Source organism: Pomacea canaliculata, linkage group LG12 (assembly GCF_003073045.1).
Source record: "Pomacea canaliculata isolate SZHN2017 linkage group LG12, ASM307304v1, whole genome shotgun sequence".
NCBI lineage: Eukaryota > Metazoa > Mollusca > Gastropoda > Architaenioglossa > Ampullariidae > Pomacea > Pomacea canaliculata.
In genome coordinates this window covers 7,837,364-7,862,184 of record NC_037601.1, presented here as the reverse complement: position 1 = coordinate 7,862,184, position 24,821 = coordinate 7,837,364, and the positions used below count along the sequence as shown (strand labels likewise).

Genomic DNA, 24,821 nt, shown 5'->3' with positions numbered 1-24,821 from the left:
CCAGTGAAACCGCAGTTTAAGTGCTGGAACTTTATAAGGGCAGGCCTCGGTTACAGCTGAGCAGTAAGCAGCTTCAGTAGTCAACTGTCCTTTCTAGACCCATGTGACTTAAGTTGTTTGCTTACTTATCAATGTGATACAATTTTATCACATTTTGTAATCGTGTAATTTTCATATTTTGATCAGCGCAGAAAATGTTTGAAGTGTTAAGCATGTATGTAACCAGGGAGAGAAATAAAAGAGTACGCGGAACGGAAACGGATCTTATGTGTTTGTTTTTCTCTCGCTGGTGTGCATTTTTATGTTGGTTTTTAAATCAAAATAATGTTACTTTGTGAGAGCTGCTTTATGAGCTTCAAATTCTTGCAAATATCGCATAAAAAGCTCGTACAAACAGCGTAAAGTTTTTTCATAGATGGAATTTATTCAAAAAATCACACAAAGTATTTTTTAGGCAGGTTCAGATGAGGTCAACTTTAGCACACAGCCCTTAAGGCCATTCTAAACAGGTCAAATACAAACTAACCGTTGACCAAGTTTAGCAAAATTTTTTAAAACATGATAATTATATAAAAGCATGATAATTATACAAAACTTTTATCAGGCTTGGTCAAAAGTTAGTCCATATTATTTTGAACTGTTGAGAACGGCTTTTAGGTAGCAGAGAAAAAGCTTTCTCTTCACATAAAAAAATATTTTGCCTGCTGTTTCCTTAGAAAAATAAATAAAATCCATCAAGTTCATATTTTGAGAAAGCATACATACCAGATTAGGGACCAGACAAACAGACAATTACCGGGAAGTAGGCGAAGCGTGAGTGAAACCAAATCGTTACGGTCAGGTAGCGCCATTAGTGCTTTCAACATCAATGTAAGACCAACTGTACACTGTGGATTTTCGCTTGAGCAAACAATTTGACTGCCGTGGATCGAAAGGTTAGCGTGATCCTTTCGATCAAAGCTCGAAGCTTAGGAAGAATGAGAAAATAGTGATGTTGGCAGACTACAAACGTATCGACTGGTACACAAAGATTTTAGCTGCTAAGTTACAGACTTGAACATCAATCCTGGCGAGTACTATTACTGCTAATAATAAGAAGAATAAAAAATAAAATCTTAGGGATTAAAATTTTTCCTTTTGCAGTCACTGAGTACAAATGCAGGATTGGTGAGAATGATAAAAGTGTTAACACAAAACATCAGTGTTTGTGAGTTTACAAAAAAAATAAAAAAATTTGCAACAAGTAAAACAATAAGACACAAGAATTAGTTCTTTAAGACATGATAATGATTGATCCACATAATTTAATTCTTGTCTTCATATGTAGCATTTGTGTAGAAGAAAAATAACTGCCAAGGGATATATAGGTGTCTGGCGAATAATCTCACTATTTCTCCTGCCTTCCCGTCGATTCACCTCGTAGAAGGCACGTAGGCTCACCTCTGACCTCTCACCCCGAGAGCAACTGCGATGCTCTCACAATGATTATAACCTGTGAGCCAGCAGCTCCAGCGCAGTCCATTAATGTCCATTGTTTAGAAAAGCTTTAAACCTACTAGCCACATTTCACGAAGTAAACATCGTGTTTGTGCAACATGGTTGCTGACAACACACCCTGCATCATTCGCCTGAATTCCCTGGCGATGTTTATTTATTGATGAGGCCGGTAGTGAAGTTCAGTGTAGATTACTCGCGCTAGGCGAGGGTGAATGTGATATTTTTGTGCAGGTGGGGGAAGGGGACAGAAACAATGGATAAAGCAGACTAGACTTTGCATGTACACAATGCTTTCCCATGCTGACACAGGTAACGAGAAAGGCAGATACCAGAAGTTAATGAAAGATTTCCCCCGAAACAATGAATCGTCTGCACATCGCATTGCAAGGGATACAACTCTTGTTCGACTCGTGTGTGAGTATTTCACAGTAGCGTCCCCTACATCAATGAAACATTAAACATTGTGAAACATTAAATTTTAGTTGCACGCAGTACAATGAATGTTTTGTGTTGATATTCAACAGATATGTGTGTTGTGCATAAAACACATGTAAATATATAAAATTAAAATAAGGGCGTAAAAATCTGATGTGCAGTTCAAAAGTCACAGTGTAATACAGACACCATAGTTTTCTCCACAACACAGTTTGTGAGGGTACTGATGTGTTCACAATTTCTCTGTCTTCCTGATGTACTGATAATTTATTTTGTGTTCACCGCGAAGAAAGAATTGCTCGGAATTCTGAAAGTAACAAAGAAGACGAAACGTTAGTTTGAATAATGGAAAACATAAAATAATAATGTAAATTTTTAATAATAATAATAATGACGACGACGACGACGACGATGATGATATAATAATATGCTTCCTTTTGTAACCAAACCCAAACAAACCAAATTAATCTTACCTGAGTAATCTACCTTGCCGTCACCATTCAGGTCAGCTTCCTTCACCATTTCCTCAGCCTCTTGCTAGGAACACAAAAAGAACAAAACCACATCAGTGGCTCTTACAAAACATAAAGCAATAAAAGTTACAAGAGATTACATAACAAAAAACAAAAAAACAAACAAGATAAAAGAAAGATGAACATAAGTATAGCTTTTTGAGGCTGTTGGAAATGACCTACCTCTGTCCTACAATGGCTAATATACATTCCTGTTCGTCAGACCACCTACATATTCCAACTTAAGGATTTGATTCAATTCTATTTTGTTGTTTTTGTTTGTTTTGTTTTGTTTTTTTTGTGTTCCATTTCAACTTCTTGTTTACAATAAAAAATTGCGCTTGAGAACAAAAGTAGTAGAGATCATGGAGGAAAGTTTTAAAAGTACGAGGAGCAAATGATAGGAGTAGAGTGACCTACTCTGGTGATTTTCTCTCCTAGCCTGGAAAGTACACCGTAGAGTTCTGCAGGAGAGATGAACCCATCATGGTCGCTGTCAAACACACGAAAGACCTCCTTCAGTTCTGCCTCAGGGTCCATTGTCACCTTGCGTGCAAAGATGTCCACAAACTCGTCAAAGTCTATCGTGCCACTTCCTGCGACAAATATTTTACTGTCAGTGGGACGAGTGTCGCTAGAAGTTAAACAGAGTCGTCATCAAAAACGCTGTTACTTTTAGACTTTTTCTATTGCTTCCTGCAAAAACAGCGACGAAGTTTAAATGTCACAAACAGAATCATTTATTCACCATCACTAGTGTATACTTCTATTTTCTTTCTTATTCTCATCTTTTCCTCTCTCTATCGCATAATACCATACAAACCATTATCCTCTCTCACACCTACATTTAGACATCTATGCCCACATTTTGCACAAATATAACAAAATTCAGATTCCCCTATTAACACTGATCTTTTCCTCGTAAAGAATGCAAGGTGTTCTACGAATGATGTTAAAATAGTTTCCATTTTGTAATGACAGGAACTCACGATCAGTATCCACGGCTCTGATGAAAGCCTTGAGTTCGCCCAAAGTGGGCCTGTGGCCCAGAGACATCATGACCTGGCTCAGTTCTTCCGACGTGATCATGCCATCGCCATTCTTGTCGAACATGTTGAATGTGTCGCGAATCTCTGCACACAGGAACTGATATAAGTATAACAGGAAGAGAAAAAAAAAAAAAGGAAAACGAAGAAAGAAGACGAGGAAGAAGAAGAGACTTTTTCAAGCGCATTTACCCATGTGGATGCGAGCTCAATGAACTGTACTCGAAAGATTGCCAAAAAAAACCCACAAAAAAAAGAAAACCTGCCAGTTAACCACACGAAAAAACAACAAAATACAAAAACAAACGTAAGCGTCAACAAACAGACGATACCATGACAAAAATATAATTTTGCTGGAAGGAATCGGCAAGGAAGGACAATCAACAAACCGACAGTCTGCCAATGACAATTAACACAAGTGTCTGAACAAGGATGGTATCGTGGTAGCGTGCAAAGGAATTCGCTCTGTTATGGAAAGACATTTTTTAATGAGTTGTTTTGAAGCTGGACTTGAAAGCTTCGAACACATAGTTCGATATAAAAAAAAGCCAGATAATTCCAAAGTGGGACTAGAGAAGGAAGAAGCGACTGCTGAATTCCTCTCGTCTAATGCGGGGAACAGAGAGGAGGCAACACAAGAAGACCAAAGAGTCAGACGGATCAAAAGATGTCAGGAGGTTAGACAGGTAACCTGGAACAAGGCTGGAACAAGGCCGTGATGACAAGGGTAGTGCAGTGTGGCGAGTTCCGACTGGCAGCCAATGAAGCTCACAGAGGAGGGATGTATGATTATCTACTTTTTGTTCACGGAAGATCGAGCGGCATTATTCTCAGCTCTCTGAAACTTGTTCAGTAGACGGTTAGGGAGAGGCAGTAATCAATCCGAGACAACACAAAGCAGACGTGAGCTTTTCGTTGCCAGAAGCTGACAGGAAGAGTCAGATGCGACTGATTCTGCTAAGTTCAGAGAAGACAGACTTGCAGATTGTATGGATGGGATTCACGAGGCAATGATGGGTCGATGATAAAACTGAGATTCCTGGTGGTCGGGGAAAGAAGGATGTTCACCCTAGAGAAAGTAAAAGAAATAGAAGACATACACGTCTCCTCCCTACATGTTATATTATGTTGCCTTAACCATATGTTACCTGTAAACTAAGTATATCATATTGCCTTTAAAGAAGTCCTATGCTGTACGTAAAACACGTTCTCTGAGTTTTCCATTGACCTCCTTAATCCAGGGCACTTATTACTTGCAGAAAGTGGGCTAATGGCCTCCGATGAGAACCAGATTCACAGATGTGATTGATTATGGCTTGGTCTGGTTTTCTTCAATTGGTTTACACCCCAAGCACGCTTGTACAGTGAGTGCATGTAAACATATCCATGTGGTCCTAGCAAAACGATCTTCTCACAACATGAAATGCTCCTTTGTTTTCTCTTGCTTTCTGGTTGGGAAGTTTTGCAAAATCATCATTATGCTGGAAAAACACATCGTTTTAGAGGGACCTGAACCTGACAAGAAAGTACATATTTCCGCTTTCGCGGTCATGTGTCGATAATGAAGAACTCGTGTAGTAATCAGAAAGCAGCTAAACACCCTCAAGGTTTCAATCAATGGTAATCTAGTGCTCAAACGTGTTCAGCAATCAGTTCTGAATAATGCTAGCAATAAGAAATTTCCGTTTCTAAATACCGCCAACCACGCTTCATGTACCTCAACTAGGGAATTCCTTAGTCACATGACTAGGGCTCTTCTGGGGTGCAGAAAGTCTCTGGTTTGAAACCTGCTGGGGTCTCTGGCTGGAAAGTTCTCTCCCCCCTCCTTTCTGATTTACCAGGAAAAGTAGAATAGGCGAAAAGAATTTTTTTTACGCGGCGTTCGGCATTCCGTATACACAGAGACACTTATGGACACTGACCCTATAGCACATAGGCTATGATTTGCCTTTGCACTTTACCTAGCTCTAAATGAGTGTAGACCTTTTGTAATTTGTTAGGTAGGTCTTTATGTATCTCAAGCGAAAGTCATTTTGTATTTAAAAATCTGGGAAATGGTGACCGTCTGTTTCTTTGGTTTAAAGTACAGAGAATTATCGAGCTATAGTCCGCATGGCATGGTCATGGGGATTACCGATTATTCCCACCTAAATAAGTAATTTGTTTCGCCAAGTGACCATGCACAACAAACATGATTCAGCGACAGCCATGATAATTAAATTGCAAATATCATACCAGCATCCGAACATTCTCTCGCACTCGTCACACACACACACACTATCGTCCTTTACATTTTAAAGAGAAACAATCAAGTTAACACCAACAGCCCCTTTTTGCAAGCCATAAATGCTGATTACTTTTTTTTCTAGGCCTTCATGCGCTAGCCAAGAAATATAAAGATATGGAAAAGTCTCAATCAGTGTTGTTGTTGTTGTTGTTGTTGTGTTGTTGTTTTTTTTGTTAGGGAGCGGGACAAACATTATCCGAAAGTTAGCACTGAAACGTTTTTGGTGAACTCCATCTACTGCACTTTCGACAGTGGTGTTCGTGGAGTGCATTGCACACCATTCACAGATTCCAAAAGGACAATCACAGAGGTGGCTCTCAGAAACAGACGACCGTGTAATGTACTTATTCGACATTTTATGCATTAATGAGGCCCGGATATAAGTTTATGACTGCATTGGCTTTGTTCCCTATTGACTGAGTAATGCACAGTGCAAGCTACAATATCCCCCACATCTGGTGAATACATGTCAGTCCGTTCTCGGGATACAACCAAACCAAACCTGTACCTCGCTGAACTCTCCTAGCCCAACGGCGAAAGCGGCGTATGACGTCATCAGCGCTATCCGCAGCCAAAGTATATTTTCATAAGCCGTGCTTTTGATAACCGCATAAAGATGGGGAAAAGTTGTGTACTTTTTGAGATCAATTCAGTTACAAATTATTGGTAAACCTACGCTCAAATTTCCTGAAAAGAAATTGTGCAGACACACAACTATAAAAGAAATACCTTATAGAGCGAGATGTTCGCTTTGTGGTTTCTGACCACAGCCAAGGAACTCCACGCAGGTACACAAGTACCACGTATTTAAACAAAGTTTCAAAGTTCAACTTACCTTGAATTTTTTCATCCGAGAACATGTGCTTCTTGCAGAACCTCCTGGGTGGTCTCCGCTGACGTTTGTCCTTCGTCTCCTGAAATACAGAAAGACAAAGAAAGATCAGACCTCCTGTCAGTCACGTGACCCGACAGTCACGATGCGCCACTGTACCCAAATTATTCTACATTTTTCTTCTCTCCTTTAAATTATCTCAAGTTAGATTTAGCATTTTTATCACACATAAAGAAGTAGGTGTAAAACCATGCATGAGACCTATGCACGTATACGTATTACCATATAATATAGGCCTGAGACTGGTTTTTCTATCTAAAAAATCTGGTGAGCATATGTCAATTTAAAAAAAGAAGTAAATGCATATATTATGACACGAAGACTTCATAATGATGTATTAGAAGCGCTAGTCCTCATTCACGGTTAAATGAACGTTCAAAGAAGACGCATAGACCATCCACACGCACGAACATGACATTTTTAATGAACGGGACTGAACAACGAAAATGAGAAAAGCAGGAATCCAGATCGACTAGCAGTAGAAAGAGTCTCACAGTTTGTTTTTTTTTTTTTTTTTTTGTTTGTTGTTGTTGTTGTTGTTGTTTTTGTTTAGTTTTGTGTGTGTGTGTTTGTTTTGTTTTTGTTTTGTTTGTTTTTTTTTTTTTGTTTCTTTGCCGTCGTCTTGTTGGATCGTATTCATTTAACCATGCATAAAATTTCTTTTTCGGAGTACAGCAAGTTCATCTGCACCTAGCAAAGAGTACCAGCTGCGTTGCTGCCACAGATCTGAAGCACCCGGAAAAGCAACAGAGAGAAAGGAGGATACGAGTTCAGTCCTTTGACCTGCATTGCTTGTTGGCGATAAAGTAGCTGGCGAGGTCTTTGCTGAGCGGCGCCGACTACACTCGGCATCGGAAGCAAAGCCGAGGAAGACAAATGATAAACACCTGCCTTCGAAGACGATGACGACGACGATGATAGCGATGACGAGAATGATGATAAAGAAGAAGAAGACATTGATATTTGAGATGAGCAAGTGCATGAAGTAGGACGTCTGCTGTGCAGACCACAAGAGTTCAGGGCGCCGCTGTCTGCTTTCTTGTAATTGTCTGTGAGTTCAAGCCTACTGAGGCAGTTTGTAAACACCGTCTATTTCAAGGTCTGTGTGTAAACACCACTCACACATTTCAACGTGCTCTCCTCTTAAGAGAGATTTTCGAAAGATCTCAGTTCCATCTGTCTTACGAGCCAAACACACGGCTTTCATGTGAACTAACCTTATTTCGTGTTTTACTTTCTAAACGATAACATTTAGATACGTCGATTTTCTGCATAATTCAACAAGTCAACATGCATTCGACAAGCTTTTTAGTTCTCTCTCTCTTCTATATGAGTGTAAAAAAGATAGGGTAGATAGTCGAGAGAAAATAAAAGAATAAATGAATAAAAAGCATCACGCAAACACATGAACAAGAGACTGGGAACAAATAAACGAGCAAAATAAGAAAGAAAAGTTCAGACTCAGAGAAATGTTTATATAGAGAGGGTAGAGACGGAGAGAGAGAGAGAGACGTAAAGATGGATAAACAAATATGAGAGAGGAAGAGAGAACAAGGCTAAGAGAAAGAGAGAGAAGAGACTCAAGACTCAAAGAATTAAATTCTTTATTGTTAGGCCATTGACATACAATTGGATTCGTGAGCTTCCCACACCAGGGTATCCACGCCATTCCATTAATATTATAATGTAAGCAATGGAACAGGTGTCTTATATTAAGATTAAACAAAGTAAACATGTTGACAGAGGGAAAAGTGTACTCTTGAAATAAAAAAAAAACATAATTACATCCACTTGTATACGCACATATTTATATTACATCATGAGAGTGAGAAAGAAGGAGAGAGAGCGCAAGATGCCCAGACCAGACCAGAAACCCGTTTTGAGATTATCGTGAATGAGGTTGCAGAGTTCAGGGCAATGAGACCTGCTATGGTCGGAATGTCGGAAACACACATCCGTGGCAGGAGTGAGCCTCAGCGAGGAAACTGTAGATAACACGAGTGAAAAGAAAACTTCAACGGTCCATCAAGACGCTGAGCCGCCGCGTGGCCCCAGCACCGCAGTCTCCAAACATCCTCAGTGCCAACTACTGTTAGTCTTGATAAACGCTAATGGCATTACTGACATTCCAACGGTTTGCATTCAACCAAACATTTTGAGGGACCACTCTCGCTAGATGATAATGATGATGATCAATCAATCATCATCATCAATTATCATCCATCAATCATCATCAATCATCATCATCTACAAGGCGGCTATTCAGCAGGTACCAGGCGCATTTATTGAGTCACGCACACTATTCATAAAATGCGATGAACACAGCACCTTCCAGATATGACAATCATTACACAATCAAGCAAAACGATACCAGACTTACCACTTTAAGTAAAAGTGAAACAGGTGTGTTTTTAAGTTTGATTTGAAGTCTGCGATAAGGGTTAAATGTCTAACATTGTATGGCAGAAAATTTCTGAGCTTAAGTCCTTAGCCGGTAAACATAACTTATTTAGTAGTTCTGACGATATTGCAATACAGGACAGATCACAGACAGTATTAATTTCAATGTACAGTCATGCAAAATACCTAGTTTACCTAACCCTAGTTTAGAGGTACGAGTATCTGGCTAGAGTTTCTGTGATATTGAAGTTATTTCTGCATCAACAAGACATAAATTTGTCTCGGTGAACCTCATTGCTGCCAGCGAGATTCGATGCGTAACGGGAGCTGCACTGACTATCGGCCTGTAAACGGAATAACCTCGTTCGTGGCTCGCAAAGGAATAGGATATTTTAAAAACTGTAGCTGCTGAATAATGCTCAGGTTAGGTCTGTACTGGGATGCACATGTACAGAGGGAAACAACTTGTTGAATTTCAAACTTCCGCAGCTAGGACTAATCGACGTATTGTAAACGCGTGCCAACACTCACCTGGCCATCAGAATCCTCCATAACATTCACAGAACGCTGAAATTTTCTTCGAAAAAAATCCTAATGATAAAGATGCAGATGAGGGGTCTCCAAACTACGAGAAGAGACTTGTTTAGTCAAGTGGCGACATGTGTACCAGAGATGCTCCACCACCCTTCCTCCTGTCATTTTGTAACAGCAACATCCTGTGCGCCGGTAGTTCCGTGATTGGTGTGAGATTTCAAACGCAGACTGAAGCCACTTCTCAGACAAGAACGTTTTGATTGGCCATCGCCTGTGACACGACCTCGGGCTTGAAAAAAGCGGTGAAGGCAGGGAGGGCGCCACAGGTGTGCCGGGGTCTTAATTTAAAGGATTGGCAATGCGGTTAAGGGTCTGTCTGTGCGTTTGTCTGATTCTCTTAAATGTTGGTATAATCCACTTCCCGTCGACTCTTAGTTTTTTTCTCTCTCTTTAATATATGCTAATTATACATTTAAATAAAGTCTGGAGTTTTGATGACGCATAGCATGTGTTTGATGCTCACACTCAAATTTTTATATATATATCAAGACTGAAACAAAATATGTAGTGTATACTGACTAAATTTATTTCCCTTAGTGTGAGTGTACGCGTGAGTGTGGAGGGGATGATAGGATTAATTATTTTAATGTGTCGCTTGTTTGTGTAATGTGCGCAATATTTGTATTTGGCCTATGTTTGTGAATATCTGCTGCCGCGCGCGTGCGAGTGCGTGTGGTGCGTGCGTACACGCCTGTGTCAATTCGGACACGTGTAAAAAGGCACACAACTCGTGCACATACTTCTACTGTCACGCAGCCGCTGCCTTTTGGTTAATTAATTTGAAGGAAGGAAGGGCTGGATCAAGACGGCCGGCATTTCGTTAAAGAAGAATCAAGCAGAAGAAAGCCCCAGCCCCTCCGATGTACCGCGTTCTCTGTTGGCGGGAGTGGGGAACCCAACTAATTCAGGAAGATTCCATGTTGAGGCGCTAAAAATAATCCGCGGCGCTCCTCTGGCAGCGGCTGGTCCGTGGAGATGTACGAGCTTATCTCCCTTACTTCTTATGTCAGGGATGCTAACCGCGCCCAGAATGTCGTGCTTACCTCCCCTGTGAGATTACGCGCGAACGATGGTACTGAATCACGTTGCGAGGTGGTGCATCACAAAGTTGAAAATAAAAAGAATTTTTTTTCTTGCGATCATGAGTCGGGTGTATTCATGTGATCCCCCTTTCTTCCTTTCTCAGTGCGTGTGTGTGTGTGAAGAGAGAAAGTCTTGTAGACCAAGCAAATGGTGAATCGAGCTCACCGAGGCCAGTGATGAGTTTCTGATTTATCGGGGAGGTTGAAGGAGGAGGACGTAAAGTGTCGCGCTCCCCTAGTTACAAGATACTTTCCCAGGGCCCACTGGGATACCTCTGCCTATAAATAATGTTGCAGCAGCAGAAGAAAGACGTGGCAGCAACGAGGAGGCAGCTGCTTGCCTCGCGGTTCAACGAATGCTGCAATGATTGAAGTCTGCTCACCACACACATACACATACCCCACACACACGAGTGCAAACTAACAGAACTATCTTTCAATTGCGTCACTATCATCTCTCTACCCGCAGTCTTCCCCGCACCGACATCATTTAGATAACCTGAATAGCGAGTGCTACATGTGCTTCCTGTTTAATTCATTCATTTCTTCTCCTAAAACACTTTCAGTGCATTTATGGAGACAGATGAAACTAACGGTTTTATTTGCGGTGTGTTGCCTCCTGTGGGTCGCTGGTGTAACTTCACTGGCAAAAAGAAAAAAAGAAAAGGAAAACACGCACAAGAGCCTGCCGAAGAGCATGACTGATGTGGTGACGAGTTTCCATGGGAACATTCCGATAGAGAGTTACCAGACATCGGGGCACAATTGTGTTCGTCTTTGCTTCCACTTCAGTTATTAATGAGATGGAGGGGAAGAGCTGTACAAAACTGACAGGAGTGATGAATGGTCCGAGGTCTTTGCGGCGCAATTACACGCATTTAAACTCTCCGTGTGCATCTCTGTTTATCTTTTCGTGAGAATAATATGAGTATGTGTGGAGGAGGGCTGAGTGTGTGTGTATATGTGCCTTGCACCTGTTTACGTGTGCATGTATCTGAGTTAGTAGCATGTGTCTGTGGTTTAAATGTTTGTGGGTGTGTCTTCTTGTGCTTCTCTTGTTCACGCAGGCGCTGCTCGTAAACTACGCGCTCACCCAAAGTAAAGACATTCCTTGAGAAACAGATTCTACCACTCCACGGTGCATTCAGTGTGTAATCAGAGCACAAAGTACATTTCTCCCAAGACTGACACAGTGCACTCCGCTGGAAGTCTGCCAGGCACGATGGGGCGGTTGGTTAGCACCATGCTACAAAACCGTGCATCGGTGTCTCCTGTCTTCTATCATTCTTAGCACTACAACGATGCAGAAGACTGACATCACAGGTACACACCAGCCTGCCGATGGTTCTTGTTACTATTTTTAGTTTATATGTACGACAGAAAAGGTGAATGAGGCACCACAATGTTTGCCATGCATCGCTGGATGCAAAGTAGAGTGAATTAGATGCACGGCAGAAAATAATGTTACAAATAGTAAGAAAGTGTTATAATACAACTACTGCTTGCTTCGATATATCAATTGCAGAATCAGTCGGACCAACGATCACTGTGTGCCAAAAGCAACAAGAACAACAACATCAACAATAACAACAACAAAATGAAATGTAGAATGAACCTCCTCTGGTGTCCCTTGCACAGACATTGGTTGAACTGGGAGCAAAATTTGTAATATAATCGCACACAAAGAAAGCACGTAACCTTAATTTTTTTTTTTAAAGATTGAATGCAAGCAAGCCAAGTCTGTTTACATATTTCCTGTAAATTATGCCTTTCTGTAAACTGTAAGCTTTCCGTATTTTTCACACACTCAAGCTGTAAATCATGGTAGTGCTAACGGTATCGCGACATTGATGGACTTTTTTTTAAGGGGGAAGGTGATTGTGTTAGCCTTCGTCGCGCAGTAGAGTTCGTCTTGTTTTCTTTCGAAAGAGTACACAAACACGTGCAGCCTTCATGATGCCCCAAAGCTGTGTTTTACGCGATCGTAAGAAAGCGATTTATTTGAAGCCCAAAATTTTAATTAATAATTGTCCCAGCTTACCATTTCTCTCGTCTCTTTAAGCCTGCTCTATAACTACAGCACATGTATCTAAGATGTCACAGTTTGTCGAAATAACAGTAGCACACAACACACCGACTAAATTTTAGAGGTTTTTATTTATTTTGACATCCTAATCCCTGCTTGAAAGTTCACGGCCATGCCAAGTTTGTGCCACACGAGAAATATTTAGCCATGAAGCAGGTGTAACCTCACTGACCTGGGAACAGAGAAGGTCATGAGATAGTCAATAGTCGAATACATGTAGTTTTTCTCATGAACTCTGTTTGTTTGTTAGTCGTTGTAGCAGTGCTGGTGGCTGTGGCACAAACAGCTCGAGTAGACAGGCTGTTTCACACTGGCTTGTCCACTGTTTCTATTCCAAACACGTCAAGTGAACCGAGGAGGATTTTGCTCTGATTGTCATGTCAACAAAACACACCTGCTGTCGTGTTGTGAACAGAGTGAGAGGCGGATAGCTACCCGATCTACAATACGTTGCAATCCAATGTCTTGCAATGATGGCAACACGAATTTGCGATTGACAGTAATTACCCTTTTTATGACTACGGTGGGGTTGATCCGGCCTGTTCATGTCTCCTCCCGGTCCATCATGACTTACCCTCTGGCGTTAACATACACGTTTAAAGCCGGGTACGCTTTCAGAACAAGCACTCTACACAAAGCAGTTAGCGACTTGTTTCCTACGAGCAGTAATCTGCAGGTTGCCTGGTTCTTGGCGGCTCAGAATGAGTTCAACTCTATCCCGACCGTCAAACGGAGAGCACTTAAGTTTTGGTGCTGCCGAGGGCGTCATGCCCTGTACATACATTATACTTTCACGTCGCGAGGCCGAGCGCATAACTACCTGCGTAGATGTAAGCTGCCAACAAGACAATATATATAGAACTGGTAGCGTCAGCCGAAAGAGTGGAAATAATAATATCAAGGCTCATACAGCCCCAGATCGAATGCAGGGAATAAAACCGTTACCAACCAATCAACCAAGCAGGTAAACAAAGAAACAATCTCAGGTGCAAACAGACAACAACGTGTCGCCTGTACTATCACACATCTTAGATGTTGCTTGTTTGCATCGACGAGAAAGATTTGTGAGTGACTACCGGTGGGTAGAGGAATCGATCGGTGGGCGGATGAAGACACGAAGTAACGAGCAAAGAATTATGGGTGGAGTGTTTTCCAGAGACGACAGGAAATACTCGAACAGAGTGCAGGAAAGGTGGAGGCGGGGGAGAAGGAAAATTACTTATGATAATATTCACCCCAGGTTCTTTGATCTTTACTTCTCCATTCTCTCTCCCTCCCACTCGCATGTAACTGTGAAACTGGAGGCTGTTGCACGTGGCTGTCAGGGTTCAGTGCAGTTTTTCTTCACTTGCTGTTCAGCCCAACATTTTTTTAGTTTTTCTCTCTCGGCAAAGTCTTTGATTACTAGGGGATTTGGAGAAGGATGAAAAAGCTAAACACAGCATTGACACTTAGCCAAGAGGCTTACTCATCCCAGGTCTGGAGAAAAATAATATTTAAGTGTATTTACATTACAGAGCAGAAAGTCGATACTTGTATTTAGGGTCAAAGAACGAAAGCACATCATTACTTAAACTGTGTGTGTGTGAGAGAGAGAGAGGGGAGTGAGAAGCTAAAACCTCCTTTAGTGATCATAGAGTGAAATAATTGTAATTATGTTTTGCTTGATGACGAACAATGGTATTAAAGTCCTTTCTTGTTCTTTTCTCAATGTTGTTCATATACTTATCTGACTCAGCGGACTGGGTCATCAACTCAGGACAAGAAACCTACCATGTAAACAGGTGTCGCATAAACAGAAAAAAAATAACTTGGCCGAGACCTGTACTCGAGGGTCCATTGTCACTGTTTTGGGTGACAAGCGGCCACTGGAGTCCCCATTAAACAATACAAAGAGTGGGGGGGGGGAATGGATCATCTCTAGTGTGCAATTTAGAAAGTACTAAAACATGTTTCCGATGCACACTAAAGCAAGAATGGTTTCCCCAAGGTGCTGACTAGAGAAAAGGTAAGCCGACTTACCATTGGTGGTAGAAACAACAGCAAATATCAAAGAACACGGCTGAAAGGATGCAGCTGAAGTCTTGTGCTGCTGACTGTGTGCGCGCGGGGCCTCGCTTCATATGTACATCCGGACATCTCATCAACACATCCGGGACACCGAGTCGCTCGAAGACTTGCCGTGCAGCTTCCACACATCGACGTCATGTCATCTGCAAACATATCTGCACAGCTTTCCCGACAACAGGCGGCGAGGCTGCACAAGAAGCAAAACTCAATTAGTCCCACCGAAAACACACCGACACGCCACTCGCACGCTCGCCAGTCTGCACGTGTGCGCATGCGCGTTCACCTGGGGCGTGCCAGCCTCGTGTCGGCAGGGAGAACGGTAGCGGCACGTGCAGGTACTGAAATAACGGCATCGCAGACCCGGAGAAGCAAGATGATCGCCACAGAAGCGTGCAGACACTGTCATGATGCTGGTGGGGGGTTGGGTTTTGAGATCGCAGAGAACAGTCGAGTTCAAAAAACAGTTTTTCTAATTTTAGATCGTATCTCAGAGCTGCACGCGCTGAATATGTTAGCATATTTTGCAGGCAGTCGATGTAGGACATACACAATCATAGTTGAATAGTTGAAATAAAGTAATATATCTTTTTACAGGAGTTATTGATGTAGAATGATTTTTTTTTTTTTTTTTTTTTGGCCTTGGATCCGAGCGGTTAGTGCGACTTGAATTTACAATTTCTGGTTGTTTAATGCTCCGAGAGTGAGTTGTGCTTAGTTTTTTCTGTAGTTCTGTTACATCTTGGCTACGGAAAATCCCTTTTCGTTGTTATTTCATGATCATCTCGTCAAAACAAAACAAAAAAAATTCAATTTAGAACTATATTACCAGAGTGATCTTTAGCATACCCAAAAGAGGCCATTTTCACCTCTATACCTGTACAGTTGCTTTAGTTCCATACCCCACCCCCTACCATCCAATGAATAGATTACAATGTACCCTGTGTTTCTATGTCATCAACCAGACCACTCCTTATTTTATTAACGATATACTTTCTCTCTTTCTCCCGCTCTGGGTGTGTGTATATATCAGGTACTTCTTTATCTGATTTCTCCCTCAAAAAAAAAAAATCAGTGACATCGCCCTTTCCTCACTTTGGCTCTCCAGTCAGGAGCAAAATATTTTTGTCTGCAAAACATTCAGATACTGAAGGTCGCTCCAAAATGTATTTATAATCCTTTCTATCCATCTGAATACCGTCCGGGCAGTGACACGATTTTGGATTTTGTGTCAATATTGTAGATGTGAAGTGATGGGATGTAATGAGGTTAATGGTGTGTGTGTGTGTGTGTGCATTGCAATGTGGACGATAGAGACATCTAATTGATAAGTGAATGCTATGTATTGAGACATTCTATGTCTAAACTACAGGTAAGATCGTCCCCACAACATGTTTCGTTCTGATCGATGGTTTTCAGAGAGAAAATACTGACTTCTTGAAGCATACGTGTATGCTCAATACAAGCATTAAACACATTACATGCATAGAAAACAAAAAGGCGAGACCCTTAAATAAAAGCTTAGTCACATAGGAAAAAGAGCCGAATGTATTTTAGATAAATATATATATGAATGTACACCAACCATATAAATATTTGTACATCCAGAAAAGTACTTATTTTCCTATTTTGGTTCTCTTTTAACAAGCCTTCCACTCCCTCTCTAATTGGCATCAGCTTGACTTGGCCTCACCAACCCCCGGAGTCGACTGATCAATAGCTTCGTACCTAAAATAAACTCACACTCACGAGGCCCTGGTAAAGCACACTCCGGCATGACCTGATCTATATCTGTACCTATGCGCACCTGCCTTTTCTATGATTGTTGTTTGCGAGAGGAGTGGGGCGGGGGTCTTCGCATCTTACACTCGTGAACGAACTTATCTAGTGTCGTCAGCAAGGACGGGGAAGGGTGGGGATGGATGTAGGGTAGGAGTTGGGGACCATGGTGGTTTGAGGATGCCCTCACCTAAGTAGTACTGGAGCTATCAGTCGTAGAAAAGACAGGACTGGACACAGCATACCCCCTCATAAGAAGATCCCCCTCCCTATTGGACAGCCGGTCCACTACTTGATTTTAGTCACCTAGGTTTTCTTTTGTTTGCCTCGGTGACCACCGCTTTCATCGCATCCGTGAACCGTCTTCAGTAAGATGACATGTCGGACCGAGCCACACCCACCTCTGTCGCTTGACGGTTAGAGGTCCTGTGATTGACTGTTTACCTTGCCGTGGAATGAGTACCTGACTCCGATTCTGAAGTCAAGGAGGGTAGAAGAGATTAAGAGCTGGTTCCTAGCAACGTGAGGATTCTTACACCTTTCTTCTCCCCCACCCACCAAAACCCTAGGGTCATGTGCACTCTTTATCTTTCGAGAAACAAATTCAAAGTCTCCCGTCAGTAAATCCACACTTTTTTCATTTTGTTGCTATTTTTCATTTTATTATCATTATTTTGATTTATTTCTTGTCAGCGTTGGGTTGGTCAACTTTCACGAGTGACAGAGGCAGCACCATACTTAAACTCAATAGAGTGCAACGATTTTTCTTTATGATCTGGTTAACTTCATTTTAAAATAATAATTCCTAAACTATGAGTACATAACTATGCTTAAGAAGGCCAATAGAAGTAACAAATGGTCCACCAAGAAAACAAACTTTTCTGGCTGACGTGTATCAGGACTTGAAGGTAATGACAGCAGGCTCAAAGCATCTCCATGTTTCTTGGTCGACCCTGGTCTATAGCTGATGGTGAAGATGTGTTCAGATTACCTAATGGCCCAACGTTAGAGAATTCTTGGATAGGTTTGTGTTCATTGCACAAGTTGGTGATCAGTGTACAGCTAAAAATGACACACAAAAAGACAGTTTTTGAATTTTTATTTTTACACTGAATATAACAGCAAAGGCTTCTTCCCATTCAGTGTGTGAATAGTTTCGTTTAGTCTTGTAGAATGATTAAGAAGCATGATAGCAAGTCGCTGTCATCTGGCAGTCTGTGAACAATAAAGCGCAAGACCCACTCCCAAACAGTTAAAGGGAGCCTATTCTGGCTTTAGCACGAGCCTTTCAATTCTTTTGATTACCTCCCTGGTCTGGAGAAAAATATTTTAGTGGCACCAACAAGAAGCTTATCTATAATGACAAAATGTGTGAAGCCAGGATATAATATACAGTATGAACATTACGTAAATTATTTTATTTTAATGTTCTTGGTAGTAATGATATTGTTCTTAATGTTCATGTTATTATTGACTTCGCATGTTCTGTTATTTCTCAATTTTTTTTTACTAGGCTATCTTCTTTCTGCTGTGAGAATGCGCCACAGCTAAGCGCCTGAAATATCTCTGTTTTCTGACCAACCTCGCCTAAGAGGCCTCTGATTTATATCATACGGTACTTTGCGACTTGTGTCAAAGGTTAAGTTGGATTCTCACAATCTACGCAGCAGACTACGGCAAAACTGCAAGCGCTCTTAGATATGCACCATCCTGATTGTTCAGACCACTGGTGTTTATTTAGGCACGAACTTTCAGTGTAAACAATTTTATTTTGAAAATGCAAATTCTGGTACCTCATCACACAAGCACCCTGCTGGCGGCGTGTTTCTCACAAAACAGGATTGGCGAAGTTGGAGTACATCTGAACTGAGTAAAGTGCACAGTGTGAGCTCAGCAAGGTGCATATTGTGATCTCTGAAAGCTCACCGATGCACCACCACCTGGTCGCTTGGAGGTTTGAAGTGTGTTGTAAAAGTTGGTGGCTCTGGCCATCATGTCAACAAGTTCAGGTGAAGACATAAAGGTGTCGCCATGTTTTACAAGAGCGGCCTATGGCAGGCACATGATGATATCGATCATGGTGTATGGCACAGTAATTAACAGCCATGTACATGTGTTTGTGTACATACGAAACATGATATATGAGTTAGTCAAGAACAGTAAACATGACTAATATATAAATGACTCATGTTTATAGAATAGGGCATATGACTGGTTTCCAGGGGAATGGGCGAGGCAGGCAGATAGACAAATATGGGGAGATTGATATGGGATGCGAAATATAAAGAATAAATGTGTGTGTGTGTTGGTGGACGCACACTTACATGTGTAGGTTTTAAATTTCATGAGTCAGTTTTTAGCCAGTCTTTTCTTTCTTTACCTCTCCACCACACCCTGTTGTGCTACAACTGTATCATGCTGTTACCAAACTTTTACATTTTTTCCATCAAACACACCTACTTCTATCAAGACGTGCCCGCAGCTATGTCGCCCATATCAAACAGTGACAAAGCTCCTCTTCTACAAGGCTATTATCTACATAGTATTTTGCAAAGCTTTAAAAGTCAAATTTCACTGAGAATCTCCTTCCGTGGCTGAAGCAAGACTTGGAAAGGCGAGAAGTCAAACCATAAAGTAAGGGGGACGGGTTTCCACATCAAAAATGCCCCAACCCTTCCATCCTCTATATAAAAACTATTAAACAAGAGAAAAGCTAGAGGAAACTATAACAAATCTGGATTAAATTTCTTTTTAAATGTGATTAGAAGGTGGCTAACACTCGCTGATATTGAGGACACAACGGTAGAACAAAAGATCAAGAGTCCAGCATGCACAGCGTTTACCTGTATCCCCAAAACATGGCCGACAGACTAAACCTGTGTCTTTGCTTGTTCCACCACATTTCCCAACTTAGGTCATATGGAGGAAAAAAAAAAACTTAAAAAAAAACACTAGAAGGAAAAATCTAACCCATAGAAAAAACTTTCCCAAGATTGGACAAGTCTAAAAATGGATTTTAAATTCATTCTGATAACATGCAGACTTATTTCCGTTTTTAGTCAAGGTAGTCATAAATGTACTCTTGAGTCACAGGCACGCAGACGTGTAGAGGAGGCAATAAATTTTTATAAAGGCAGAGCGGCATAGACTAAGACAGGAGGTTTATAGTGAAAGATGTGGCTGCGACAAGAAAGAAGAAAAACAGAGAACATATAGGGAGATGGACTGGAGGATAAAGTCTCGAAGAGATAGAGAATAATGGAGGAAAAAAAATAAAGAGACAGTAAAAGTAACAACTAAACCGAAGAAGAAATCGAGGTAAGTTGGGAGTCGGAAAGAAGGGACTCTCGTAGGTCAAGATGCCCCTCAAGGAGGCAGCACAAAAATACGATCAGACCGAGAGTGAAAAAAAAATGTGCCAGTTACTGTCTTCGGGGTTTTCACCATGGAGAGTGGTAGGATGGGATTGAATCCCATCATGTTCTGTTCTTGACACACATTGTTGTTACTTTCCTGTTTGCTTCTTTGGAGCTTAGGACAACGTGGAATAACTTTACTGTCAGTCTCAAACGAATCCACCCTACATTTTCAATCTGCCTCCGAATGTAGCTCAGAGCAATTTATTCAAGCCTTGAAGGTTTACAGTGGCTGTGATCTTAAAGACTGTGTGGCGCCTTCTCACCCACTGGAAAGTAAGATGAGCAGTAAAGACCCCATGTAGCTGTACCAAACTATTTCACGACTCAACTCCTATTGTGCAGGGGAGTACAATACATATCGAGTCCCTCTGGATAGATCGCCAAATGATTTCTCAGCCGGACTGATAATTGAAATTAATCAGATAAAATTATCGATACCCCATTGATAGATTTGGCATGCTCAACACACACACAAAGCCTTTTACCCGACCTCGCAGCCACAACCTTTTTGTGGCTTGAAAGTGCAGTGAACAGGAGAGTACAAGGGAAAGGACAAGTTTAAAACCAAACTATAAAGAGTCCTATACATGATGTGTAGTTAGAGAGAAAGAGGTGACTGAATATTGAGTAAGGAGCTGTGGGGTGGGGGACTTGTCATTTATTGAGGATATTGCCTCCATCAGCTGTTACAAGTGAGTGACCCAGGCCACATCACAACAGTCAATTCATTTACAAGTTTACTTACTACTCAATAGTGATAGATTCAACCTGCTTTCATCATTCGTAGAGAAACGAAGAAAGATTTGAATATTTTGGTTTATTCCCTTCAAAATATGGAACAGATCAAGGAAATTTCTGTGTTTTAATCTCTTCTCGTTAATCTCCAGCTCGGTATAATTTATTTGATTGTCTTCCTTGCCAGTGTATTTCAAATTAATGTAGTCCATTCCTCTTGTCAGAAGGTTCTGATCGTTAGTGTGTTGTTTCAGAGTTAACCTATGTGACTAAACATGTTCAACTGGTTGAATTGCTAAGAGAGAACACCTTTTGTATATTTTGGAAACAATATTTGAATAGTGAAATGGGCGTTAAAGACTGTAGCATACTTGTACAAAAAATTAACAAGTAAAGTCAGCGCAAGAACCCTAAACCCTAATGGCCATGGAGAAGCGGAGGCAATAAATTGTGAGTGGATCGCTGTGTGAGAGGCAGGTATTTCTGTAGGTGGGCAAAGGGAAATTTCCATCGTCATGGGCGCTCAAGAAGCCATAGTACTCATATAGTATCCGCACTTGATGCATCGTAAATACCTAGAGATCAATCATCGCTTTACCTGGGCTGCATGAACTAACCGCCTTGTCTCGGCCCTCCACATTTTGAGCCAGCGAGCGGGCAAAAGCTGTTGCTGTGTTCCTGCTTTCCCCAGGCAAGGATGGCTAGGTGATGACGACAACCACCTCACAGTACACCACGGAAACACTGACGTCACTACCTAGCGTCACTCTCTAACCTTGCGCCGATAAACCTCGCCAGCTATTCGTGTGCACATGCGCACGGCGCATTAATCGCTGTGAGCCTCACCCGTAGTGGACAATTCGACGACTGTTGTTGTTGCAGTTCACTTTCTTTGTTCTGACCAGTTTTGGTTCTGGAATGGGTTAAGACAAAAGTTTGGTGGTGTATACCTGTTCTAAGTACTCGGATTTCTCGGCAAATGTGTCTCAGGTGACGAAGTGGGGTTTGGTTTAGGGAACACTGTGAAGGTACATTCGTGGCTGCAGTCATCAAAAGGGACTCGAGCAAGCGACCAGGAAATCGGGGTGTCACTACAAGATGGCGGCCAGGAGACCCATGCTACCAGTCGTGGTCTCGATGTATGTAGCTCTGTGCACTTTTGTCTCTGCCGACAAAGGATTTGGGGGAAAGTTGAATTTATTGTCATTGCCAGAAAAAGTCGCCGGCCAAAACTTTCATGAAAAAAACTTCTGGTCACAAAGCATCGACTCAGACAACAGGCAGAAGCGATCCTTTGTCGTGGATTCCAAGGTCGCTGATGCGAGCTACTTTGGCTCTCCGGGTTCGTCTCTCGTGGAGGAGGAACCCTATGATGACGTGGTGGCTGCTCTACCTCGGTCTCGTCAGAGGCGAGCAGTGACAGAGATCCGCGTCTCTTTATACGAATACTACGTGAATCAGTCGATATCGCTGGCTGACTATTTTACAGGCAACGTAGCGAGAACGTACACACTCGTCTCCTCTTCCGTAGACAGCAGCCTGTTCTCGCTGAACATCACCACCGGCATCCTCAGACCCAGAGCAGCACTGGATTTTGAGAACCCAAGCGCGAGGACTGTGAATCTGGAAGTCAGTGCAACAAGTAATACCGACAAAACGGGTGAGTTGTCAACAATTATGGTGCAGCATTTCAAGTTTTAAGTAACAGCCAGTTATTGCTAAACGAAAGCTTTAGGCAGTGGGGACGCAAACATTAGGGATGGGGAAACGAGAGGAGACTTGTATGACTTGTCGGTTAACGTCTGCTTGAACTGGTTTTAAATAAAGCTCTCCATAAAACTGTTCCCACTTTCCTCATACACCTCATATTTTCTTTTAGCTTGAAGAAAATGGCTCATTTTAAAAATAATTCTTTTGTCGACTTATTATATTCTTTTCTTTTAATAATTTTATATGTATATACATTTATCAAGAACCGAGAATAGCTTACCGAATTGAAACTGGTCTGAAGTTTTTCTTACCGATTAAATAGATTAACCTTTTCCCCCCTTCAAAACAACAACGTGGAGGACAATAAACATTAATGTCGAGTCTTGAGTAATTCATTGCTAAATGTAACAGGTTTGCTTTATCTTAGGCCTCATTGAGACTTTGAATTCCAGTTTTTCAATTGACAACAGGAAAGGGTTATGAGGATAAGAGCAGGAAAGTGTTATGGATATACCGAAGCGTGAAAAAGAAATCATGTAGACATTAGCCTTGTTAGTACTGCGATATCGCACGCCGAGTAGTTACATTCGTACCTGGACCTTAAGGCCAATCAAAATTCTACAACTCTATAAACATCTGGTTCAAATGTAACAAAAGTATTATATATATATATTTCCAGTATGTTTAGTACTGTACAGCTGCAAAGTCAATATAAAGTATGTGTGGTCTCAGCAGAGCCAAAGATTTGTTTCCCACAAGAGTTCAAAGCCAGCGTAGAAAAGAAAGAAGACCACGGCTATCAGCACTTATTAACTATTTTTTAATAATGAGAACTCATAATCATCTAGTGACCAGCTAGCATATTTATAGCGCAGGTTTTGTGCATAAAATCGCAACCTTTAGCAATATGCTTTCTGGAACACACTGGAAATCATATGCACGGATATTGAAGACAATTTACACAGGAGCAGTTTGTCCAGTTTTGGAATGTGGAGTCAGTGCTTTGTCAACAGCAACCAAGATACATACCAAAAAAGCTGGACTAAATCTAGGACTGAGAACAATTAACACTGACATAATCCGAAAGACCTACACAATGCTACAGAATAGAAGACAAGTCGACACGTGTCTGTCGAAGGATAGAAGAAGGAAAGAAGCAAAGCCTTACTGTATGACAAACGCAGATAACGACAATGATAGTTAAAAGTTTCCATATCTTTATGAAAGTTTGAAATGTCTCAAGTCTAGCTGTGCAAACCACCGCTGCTGTCTTCTTAAATTGCCCGACAACTCATTAACCAAATTTTAATTATAGTTTTAACAAATATACTACCAACCTTTGACTGTCGCAGTCCATACGCATTGTTATTAGCGAAAAAAATAATCCCTGTCTTGGAATTATATAAACAAATACTAAAAGGGCTTCATAATAGTTACGCAAAAAATTTTCTATAGTATTAAATTTTCAGGCATCTTAACAAATTAAACTTATAATCGTATTTTAATTAAAGTAGGCTTTTAATAATTTTTAGCTCATTTTTGAGCATATTAGATAGTGACGTACCTGCAGTGCCTCTGTGTGTTTTCGTGTGCCGTGTCAATCCTCAATTGATTATTCTGAAAGCCTACAGCAAGAATATCTAAAGTCCTGGTTGAACCACATTTTCCTGAGCAGCCTTTAATAAATGCTTTTTAGAAAGTTCTATGGTATAGTGACTGTAATGGAAGCTCACGAACTCTTTACATGTCAAATTCTAAATTAGTATTTAATCACTAAGATCTAATAACATCAAAAAGTTTCCTTGCAGCAAACATATCTTGAGGTTCTCATTTTCAGTTATTTTGTGCACAAATAACAACAATACAGCGCATCTTGTGGAACCATGGTATGGAGAGCGAAAAAAAAAAACCAAAAACAAAACACTATCATAGCTCGTGAGACCATTTCGGGTCATACAGAATATTTCCCCAAAAATTGTCTCCCAACAATACTCCTAAAGGAACTAGATAGACCAAACTCTTCAAATCTTTTCGTTTATTTCACCATCTATCAAGCCCCATTCAATATGGGAATAAATACATCACAGTTGTTTATAGAATAATATTCTCTGTGTCCTTGCGGACCGAGTAATTTTGAATTAATAAATTGTTAACTAACTTTCTTTAGCACTGTGCCTATCGACACTTGTCTTCCGAAATCCTGATCTTTACTCTTCTTCAATATTAGAGGACTGTTTGCAACTTTTGCCTGTGGAGTTTTTGACGTTGATTCCTTCCACG

General features: G+C 41.1%; 1 protein-coding gene across 3 annotated transcripts in view; it reads right to left on the bottom strand.

The window, feature by feature from the left end:
- Positions 1–404: 404 nt before the first annotated feature.
- LOC112553380 (neo-calmodulin-like) overlaps positions 405–24,821 on the bottom strand; it is a 31,778-nt gene continuing 7,361 nt past the window's right edge. Inside the window, exons 1-6 of one of the 3 annotated variants that reach the window (XM_025220553.1) lie at positions 14,854–15,174; positions 6,613–6,691; positions 3,434–3,577; positions 2,865–3,040; positions 2,406–2,469; positions 405–2,239 (exon numbers count right to left, since the gene is read on the bottom strand). In XM_025220553.1, the coding sequence (XP_025076338.1) occupies positions 2,211–2,239; positions 2,406–2,469; positions 2,865–3,040; positions 3,434–3,577; positions 6,613–6,691; positions 14,854–14,856 (495 nt within the window). In that variant the 5' untranslated portion in view covers positions 14,857–15,174 and the 3' untranslated portion in view covers positions 405–2,210. Of the gene's footprint in view, positions 2,240–2,405; positions 2,470–2,864; positions 3,041–3,433; positions 3,578–6,612; positions 6,692–9,600; positions 10,016–14,853; positions 15,175–24,821 lie in introns of those variants that run through there. The other 2 variants (XM_025220552.1, XM_025220554.1) reach the window with 2 other exon arrangements.